This window comes from Tenrec ecaudatus, chromosome 1 (assembly GCF_050624435.1).
Source record: "Tenrec ecaudatus isolate mTenEca1 chromosome 1, mTenEca1.hap1, whole genome shotgun sequence".
Classification (NCBI taxonomy): Eukaryota; Metazoa; Chordata; class Mammalia; order Afrosoricida; family Tenrecidae; genus Tenrec; species Tenrec ecaudatus.
The window spans coordinates 14,769,048-14,778,144 of record NC_134530.1 but is presented as its reverse complement, the minus strand read 5'-3'; the positions used below and the strand labels follow the sequence as shown (position 1 = coordinate 14,778,144).

The following is a 9,097-nucleotide window of genomic DNA, read 5'->3' as shown; positions in this document are numbered from 1 at the left end:
GGTGGGAGTGAGCTGCAGCCCCAAGTAGATAATGGTTTTACATGAGAGCTGGGCGTTAGCTCCTGAGACTCCATAGCCTTCCGTAGTTAAGAAGCACACGAGTTGGGCAGGATGTTCCAGAGAGCAGGCTTCAGATGTGCTGCACAGCAGGAGGTCCTTTACCTACTGAAGCAGAATGGACGGTGAGAGGGGACAGTGCAGAGGGTCAGTGGTTAGCGCCTGCCTGAACAAACAGAGCAAGTCGTGGTACCCCTGGGGCAAAAACGGACCAGGCATATTGGCAGGCGGTTGTGGTGTCGGGACCTCCCATGTGAAGATAAACTAGCAGGAAGCGTCCAGTGGGACAGTAAAGAAAGCGTCCTTCAGGTCGAATATGGTAAAATGGGTGTTGTCAAGTGGACTACAAGACAGGATAGTGCAGGGGTGATGGACCACTGGGTAGGTGGGAACTACAGCCTCATTAATAAGGTGCAGTTCTGTACTGGGCAGTAGGACCCATCTGCCATCTTGACGGCCAAGACAGCGGTGTTGCACGCAGGGTGTGCAGGCACAATATGTTGGATACATAGGAGGCGCTGCATGATGGGTTTCAGGCCTCTTCCGTGAGTGAGGGAGATTGGAAACTAGGGGTGAGATTGGAACGTGGAAGGGTCTTTAAGGGGATGATATTTTGCGACAAGCTGTCGGGAAGTGTCCCACACCTCAGGGTTTATGTGGTGTGGCAGTGGAGCAGTGGAGGGCGTGGGTGGAGGCTCAATGGTGGAGAGCTTTAGCAAAAAGTTTGCTGGGGAAGGAGAGGTGGGTAGGAAGCATTTCTACTGGAGACTAACTCCCAGCTTAGACAGGAGATTCCCTACCCAGCCACGGCACAGGCCATGAAGGCATCATTTAGAAGGAATAGCAAAGAGAGGACTTTCCTATATCTAAAACCAGAGGAGGGGTGAGAAAAGGTTTTGATGGGTTGTCATCTATACCGACAACCATAATTTGGGAAGGAGAGGTGGGGCCCGAGAAGGAAAGAAGTAATGAGAAGGTAGCTCCTGTGTCTACCAAAAAGGAGACTGCTTTGCACGCTACCTTGATAGTCACTTGAGACTCATCCAGGGTCACTGGGGTCGTTGAGTCCACGCATCTTCAGTCGTTGTCATTGGCCAGGTCGAACAGTGCCAAGGGCAGGTCAGGGCTTGGAGAGAGAGTCCCTCCGACGATAGGCGCTTCCACCCCAAACAACAGGGGAGTGGAGGGGTTCCGGAGGGGGAGACAGATGTTTGGAGAACTCTGAAGGCTGAGAAGGTGGTGGGGTTGGTTCCAGACTCATAGGAGATGGTAGGGACTAGGGTGGAGGATCGGGAAGTGTGAAGAACAAAACATCCAAGCTATCAGAAGGATGGGAAGTGTGTGTGCGGTGGTCGGAGGTTCCGGAGTTTGGAAGAGTCCACCAGAGGGTATTGAGAAAGGAGGACGTTGGCTGGTTTGGCAGGAGGCACAGAAAGGGGGACGAGAGCAGAGGAAAAGATGGCATGAACGTACAGAATCTCAGACCATTCTGAGGTTTCATGACCGAAGTTGTGAACGTCGTGGAGAATATGGGAATGGAAAGTCCCATTTTCTGGCCAACGCGATCCATGTTGAATTCGTATTGTGGCCCCACTTGGTTACGGAAATGGATCAGACCTTTAGGGCAGTTATCCGGAGCCAGTCCTAATTCAGTGAGATTGACCGGGAGGCAACCCACAAGACAGTCCCTGGGAGGATTGGACAAAGCATGTCCCATGATGTGTCAAACTGCAGGGGGTCTGGACAGAGAAGGGCGGCTCCTCATTCCCCTCTGTCCCCCACAGCCAGGAAGTGGCCTTGTAAGGCTGAGAGGCGTCTCTGTCAGAGGTAGGGAGCCAGGAGGAGAGTGCTGGACGCTTTGGAACAGGAAGTATCCTTGATGCAGGCCTGCGGCATACTCGGCGGACAGGGATGAGCAGCCCCAGGACCTCAGAGAGGCCCAGGTCGATGGCTGCATAGGGGAAGACCCCCAGCACTTTGGTCAGTTAACTGCGGTAGAAGGCCCAGGACCCCAGTTCCCCAGGATCTTCTGGTAGCAGTCCTGCAGTCCCATGTACTGGCCCATCCGGCACAGGGTCAACTTCGTTTTCAGCACCTGGAGAGTACCGGAACCATTCTAAGACAAGAGACATCATGAGAAGCTGCCACCTATGTGGCAGTGGGGACTTCAGGCTAGACTGTGGTCAGCAGAGTTTCCAATCTAAGAAGAGGAAGAAATGCCTGCTAACCTATTCTCGCAACCCTGCCAATGAGATAGCTATGGAGCACAGAGGCCAGGACATGGGAACAGGCAAGGCTTGTTCTGTGGCTTCTGGGATCCAAGGAGTTGGTGCCAACAGGGTGGCACTTGATCACTCTCTCTGGAAACCCTACCTCCCATTGCCACACTCCAAAAGGAGTGCTGCCTCAGGAGCAGCTAATGGCGCTCCCCCTGCTGTTGGCCCAAGCTCCTCCTCACCTCCATTGGATCAATGATGCTTTCTTTTCTGGAATATAGGTTTGATTTCTGGCACTAGCCATGCAGCCAGCCATTGAGCTCTCCTGTCCACACAGAATGTCTTACTGGCACCGGATGGCCCATGTAACCTGTGGGTGGGAGGCACAGGTGTCAGGGCCTTAGCAGTGCCCCTTCAACTCCAAGAGCCCAGCCCCCACTGCTACCTACCATGCCATGCCTGCTGACAGCTCCCTCCTGTTCATGGGCCATGAACTTGATCAACTTGTGTGCCCTCTAGTTTCTCCCTTGAGGACGTTCATGTCATTGCCACAGCTCAATGAGTGGACCGCACCTGCATTGACCATGCTCCACAGGTCCCCCAGGATATCCAGGTTGTTGGTTTTGTAGGAGTAGACCTGGGCAGGGACACAAGGGTGCTGGGAATGTGTCGCATACAGGTAGGTTATTCCCCAGGTTGTTCCCCCATATTTTATCCAAACCTAAGATGCTGCTTGCTAACACATGGTCAATGGCTAGTCACTTGGAGGTGAACTGCTTCAAGGTTTCCTGCCTGAGGGCTATGGCCATCTAGAGCATTCAGACTATATAGTCTGTCCCACCTGAGATGGGGCCCACTCCCTGATCAGTGGGACAGTGGATTGTTCCCCTGAAGGACAGCCCCAAAGCCAGGTGAAGCCAACTCCAGGAGGTACAAGATTTGGCTGCCTTCTGGTCCTTAGAGGCCACCAATCTTGTCACATGGATACTCTTAGTACCTGCTCTTACTGTGGCGTGTACACCCCTTGCCTGTCCCTTCCTATTGCAAGTATGCCGAAGGTACAACCCCGCCCATTTACAATGGAACCAGGGGGGCTTGCATGTCCCCAAAGTGTATATAAGCCCTGACCTGAAATATATCCCCCCTCCCTGCATGGATCTGACAGCTGAGATCCTGGACGTCTGAGAGGTGAGCAATTGAATGCCTCATTTTGTCTGAAATCTCTTTCAATTGACCTAATTACACAACCGCCACTTGGAACCCTTTCATCCAAAGTTCATATACTCCTGGGGAGATGGCAGTTCTCTCCAAAGCCCCTCACCTGCATGAAGTTGTTGGGTTGGTTCCTGGGCCTGTGCCAGTGCATGTCAGGGAACTGGCCACCAGTCTGCCAACAGCGGTTTCCACCACATGCTGGCCTTCTACTCCTGCTCCTGGAGTTTTCAGGCACCTCCATGGACACAATCATGTCCTCCCCAGGAGAGCCTGTCAGGAGGAGCGGGTGTCACATCATGTACTGTTGAAGGGACTGTCCCCACCTAATCACCCCTATGTACCTGTGGTCTGGCTCTCACCTAAACTCCCAGGGTGCTTTTCATTGTTGTATAGACCGTGCAGCTGATGGCCACAGCCGGGATAACTTTTAATAGAGTGGGTGTTAGGCCTCGGAAGAGCCCCGGCCAGCCCTGCTCAGCCATGATGTCTCTGAAAATGGCCCGCATGGTGGGCTTTGAGCCCTCCACAGTATCTTTGAGGAATGAGGCCAAGTTATTACACATATAATAAAGGAAGTGGGGGTGTTGGGGTGCTGATAGGAAAAGCCTGGAGTCTAGAATGTTACAGAGGAAATGAGCTAGTGTGGAGGCGGCAACAAAAGACTTCATTCAGGGTGTTTTCAGGCGCTCGTGTAGGGAAAGGGTTTCTGGACAATTCCCCTGAAAGAGGTGACTGTGGTGAGGATGCCTATGTTTGGCTAGGGCCATGGGCATGTGTTCAGGGGGCTTGTGGAGAGAGGCTTTGTCAAGGTCAGGGAGTGAGCTCTGGTCTGTTTTGAGAGTTTCAGATGGGTTGGGTTGTGGTGATTAAGGTAGTTGGGGAATTAGATCTGAGGAGTTGTTTTGGGGACCCTGGTGAGGAGGAGCTGCTAAAGGTGAAGTGAGCCCAGGTGGCCCAGTGCGTTGAGTCTAGTCTGCTCACCTCAAAGCCAGCAGTGTGTACCCACCAGTGCCTCTCTGGGAAAAAGACAAGGCTGTCTACTCCCATAATGGTTGAGGTACAGTCCCAGACACCCACAATGGCATTCCACCCCATCTTCTAGGGTTCCCGAGTCAGTGTCAAGTGATGAATGCTGAAGCTCTCTGCTCCCGTGAGGATGGACAACTTCAGAGACCTTAAGGAGTCATTCTGCTCTGTCCATTTGGGTCAATGTGAATCTCCGGATAGAATGTATGGTGCAGGTGTGACATGAGTCTATTTGAGCAAGCTGGCCTCTTTGGGGGTGTGAGTCCTGTGTCCTGGGGTCCCTGTGTGGTCTATCCTTGGGACATTGGCTCAGCTTCTAATTGGAAGTTTGAAGTCCACCGATATATGCTAGGGAAGGAAGGCCTAGAGATGCCCTTCCCCAAACGGGGCCCTCGAAACAGCCCTGGGTTTCCCAACTTCCCTCCGACACGGGAATGTGTAAGTTGGCCACCATCTCCTCAGCAAGTGTTGTGTCACAAGGTCAGGAGGAAAACATGCACGGGGTGGGGGCGGGGTCGAGGTGTGTGTCACCCAGGACTAGATCACCTTTGGGACTGAGGGAAAATGGCACAGGATGTTAAGATTTTTGGGGAAGTATGAGTTCTAGGCATTTGGATGGCAGCCTAAGAGGTCAGGGCCAAGTAAGGAGAATGGGGGTGTGGGATGTGCTGAGGGCATTTGGTGGGGCCACAAAGTGGGTCTCATCAGGGGCAGGCAGACCTTTTGCTTGGAGCTTGGTCCTTAATAGCGTCAGGGGATAGCTAGCCATCTGGCCACACACTGTGGACACCGTCTGTGTGTAGATGTTGTAAGCCTGGCTGTGTTCTTCGTTATCCCCTCTGCTCTTTACCCGTATGTTGTTCATCATCTGCAAGGGGTAGGGGGCCAGAGAAGGCTCAGAATTGGCCCTAGTCCTGGGCCACGTCAATGCCGCCTACAGCAACCTCACCCCCACCTCTGCCAACCTTATTGACAGCCAGGTCAGTGAAGGCATAAGGGATGATGCCAAGCATGTTTGGCGCATAACCCCTATAGAACGCGGCCGGGCCTTCGCGGCGAAGAATCTGGCCGACGCAGTCACCTAGGCCATCATACTGGCCTGTGCGTCCCAGCGTGAGGCGGATCTTCAGCACCTGTGGAGGCAGGGAGGCCAGGGAGCTCCTGTCAGTAGTCTCATGGGGGACTCATGCCCTGTCCCTGTGCAAGGAGCCCTGTTGGCACAGCTCAACAACGGGGTGGGCCTCCAGGCCCTCAGAGGTCGGTGAGACTGTCCACGGTCGTCAAGGGGACACTGGTGAGGAGGGTCCTCAGAACCCCTATGGGCATCCCTGTTCTGGGGCCCGGAGAAGTGCAGTGAGTGGGACATATGGGGCTAAGTGCCCTGGAGCCAGCCCTGCCTCAAATCAAACACCCGCCCCAGGGAAACAGACACTCACTCTCCAGGTTTGTTAACCTCATCTGTCAGGAGGCAACCCCCCAGGGTTTTATACACGAGTGTGGCAAGTAGATGGCCAGCCCTTGCTTCCTGGTTTATCCGGTACAAGAGTTGTGCCCAATTTTACTTTGCTTTCTACCCCCTTTCAGAACAAAATCATGACCCGCTGGCAATGCAACACTTTACTACTAAAGCCAATGGTACCACATAATGTGTAGGGATCTGTTTCTGCAGCCTCACTGGGTCTTCTCAGCACGCCTCCCTCCGTGCTCCCTCCAGGCTCAAGCCCACCCACTCTGGGAAGCTTTGGTCTAGAAGCTCTGCTGAAACCATTCCCGTCCCGTGCCAGCCTTCCTGACTGAAGGGTGGTAACTGTGCCTCAGGTGTACTGTCTGGGATTGTATCCCCAGCCATATCTGGTCTCGTCAACTACATGCTGGACACTAGAAACACAAAACAATTGATGTTCACGCTCCCTGAACCACACCAGCTGTGTCCCCACATTCATATGAACACATGAGCAGAGGCAGGAAGACCGCAGGGTTTCAAACCAGGGAAGTTGTGCTTCAACGTCGGATCCCCTCCCTGTCTTCAGGATTCCATCCTGTGTGCAGACAGTGATCCCAGATGCTGGGCGATGCCAACAAGTACGTGGAATCAGGAGCCGAGCAAGGCCATTGAGCAGCCTGCCGGGTGCCAAGGACACAGCCTTGCTGGCTGGGAGGAAAGTTTACTGGAAGTACTTACCGATGAAGATCAAAGACTACAGCCGTCAGGATGGATGGCACCCCAACACAGAGGAAACCAACGACCTCAGAACTGGACCAAGAAACAACAGAGTGACGCAAAGAGCAAAGAGCAAGGAGCAAAGCAGTCAAGGGTTTCCGTCTGGCTCAGATCTGCCACTAGCTCCCACTGGAGCCGCAATCAGGCACTCAAGGGACAGGCTGCCTTGGGCACTTGTGCAACACCCCTCTTGAGAAGTGTCCAAGAGCCACAATGCCACAGGCAGGACTCAGCTGGAAGCCATGGTGACGTCATATGCACGTAACAGTTGGGCAATCAGTCTATGCCTAAGAAAGACAGTATTGGCAAGAACAGTATCTGGACGATGGGATCCCCGAAGGAGGAGCCCGGCTTAGGGCAATGCCAGCAGAGGCTTCTGAGATGTGAGGACAGCAAGACTTTGGCTGAGTGACCAGGAGACCCAGTGGTGATAAAAAAAGATGTCCTGGTTGCGAAAGGAGGAGGTCAGTAAAACACAAGGGCCAGCTTCCCAGAGATGGATTAACAGTATCCCCAAAGGGCACTGAGTGTCTCTGTCCGAGCAGTGTTCCCTGCTGTCATGCGAGTGCTTCCTGTGAGGTGCTGGGGACTCGGTTCTGACTCACAGGGACTCAGTGGAGCAGCAGGAACCAACCCAATCGTACATCATCTTAACTGTGCTTCTGATGTTTCTGCCGGGCTTGCAGCCACTGTATCCACCCATCTCCTTGTGGGTCCTGCTCACTGGACAGGAACATGGCCAAAGTCTGGGAGCCAAAGTTTCGCCATCCTTGCCTCTCAGAGCATTCTGGCAGATCTGGGAGTTCATTTGACAGTCCGGGGAACCGACCACATCCCTCACCAGCACCATCGTTCAAGGGCATCGATGCTTCTTCAGTCTTTCTCAGTCAAAGTCCAGCTGTCACGTGCATAGGAGGTGCCCAAGAATGCCATGAACAGGTTACCTAGCATCACAGCCAATCTGACAGTAACCACCAACCAAATGGAGCCGGCAGATCATGTGGCGGGTCCTGGTGAGGGTCGAACACGGTGCTTTGTTCAGGATGCCTGGGGCACAAGAGTCATTGCGCAGTAGGTAGGGGCTGCAGTCGCTTCATTGTGCGAGGCCGTCCACTGAGCAGGCTCTCACTTACCTCCAAGGGGTTGATGAGCGTCTGGGAAACGGCCACCGCCAGAGACCCCGCCAAGACATCCTCCTGGAAGATGGGGTTTGAGGACTCCCCGAAGTGAGCTTTACACTGCGGGCCCGAGCGAGGAGAGAGGAAGGTGAGCACAGCTCCGGGGCCTTCCAGCCTCAAGCCCACCTTGGAGAGGGCCTGAGGACTCGGACAGGAGACAGAGGGCTGGGAAGGCGGGCTCGTGTGATCCGGAGGGCGGGGCTGTAGACACCTATCACTTCCTACCTCTTCGAAGACGAGAAACTTGATCCCATACTCAGGGGCGATCTTGAGCACGTTTATACCATTGCCGCGCCACAGCGAGCGGAAGCCTCCCTCCTGGATCAGGCTCCGTAACCCCCCCAGCAGGTTCATAAGGTGTTTTTTGGAAGAGTAAACCTGAGGGTGGAAAAGACCTGACCCTTGGACAAACCCCTCCCCGATGCCCTCTCCATTCTCAACCCAGCCCCACCTGCAGCTCCCAGCTCCTCGGATCTGGGTGCAGCCAGCGCCAATGAAAAAATCAGGCTCCGCCCATCACTCCAAGCTTCCCCCTCACCTCTGAGCTCCATTTCTCGCCCTTGTCCCCATCCACCAAAACCACAATCTCCTTCCTGTATCCCCAACAATACCCTAGAGCCCCACCCTGAAACCGGGAAAGCCCCGCCCACTAATGCCCATTGGCTGCAGTGGAGGCCCCACGCCCACACCTGCATGTGCACTCGGGTCCGGTCCAGAGGGGCGGTGCTGGTGCGGGACACGGTTCCCGCGACGGCTCCAGAGAGCAGAATCTTCCACCAGGCCCCCTCCTTGTCCATCCTTGCGTCCCCAATGGGGACCATGAGGACTTCTCCATTATCCAACAGCTGTGGGCCAGATAGAGATCCCCACCCAATGTCATGGGCTCTCCTCTCCTTGCCCAGGTCGGAAGCTCATGCCAATCCATTCTGCTTGGTTCGGGACACTGGGCTCGCCTAGAGGGGCTTAGGAATTGAGGTATTCTACCCAAGAGATACTCGTGGCAACTCTTAACCAGCGTCTTAATTGCGGTAGGTAAGCAACCCACTGCTCGCCCAATGGTCAGCAGTCCACATCAACCAGCAAGAGAAGACAGATGTGACAGACGCATTCTCCTGCGTGGAGTCTTTCAGGGCTGAGCAGACTTGAAGCCTACAGAGGACCAGGCCAAACCCAGCCAAACCCAC

At 54.3% G+C, this 9,097-nt stretch overlaps 1 protein-coding gene across 1 annotated transcript; it reads right to left on the bottom strand.

Moving 5' to 3' along the window:
- Positions 1-3,847: 3,847 nt before the first annotated feature.
- LOC142431622 (mitochondrial carrier protein SCaMC-3L-like) lies at positions 3,848-8,734 on the bottom strand. Its single transcript, XM_075536642.1, has 6 exons — positions 8,603-8,734; positions 8,139-8,291; positions 7,869-7,973; positions 5,480-5,647; positions 5,235-5,382; positions 3,848-4,020 (listed from the first exon to the last, which is right to left on the bottom strand). Exons 1-6 carry the CDS (start codon positions 8,732-8,734, stop codon positions 3,848-3,850), a joined length of 879 nt encoding a protein of 292 aa, XP_075392757.1.
- Positions 8,735-9,097: the final 363 nt, after the last annotated feature.

Coding starts and splice junctions, on each gene's coding strand:
- LOC142431622 (XM_075536642.1), bottom strand. CDS start 8,734: ATGGTCCCCATTGGGGACGCAAGGATGGACAAGGAGGGGGCCTGGTGG. Junction 5,648..7,868: donor CGCTCATCAACCCCTTGGAG/GTAAGTGAGAGC, acceptor CTGCCTCCACAG/GTGCTGAAGATCCGCCTCAC. Junction 4,021..5,234: donor GACCAAGCTCCAAGCAAAAG/GTCTGCCTGCCC, acceptor CATTCCTCAAAG/ATACTGTGGAGGGCTCAAAG.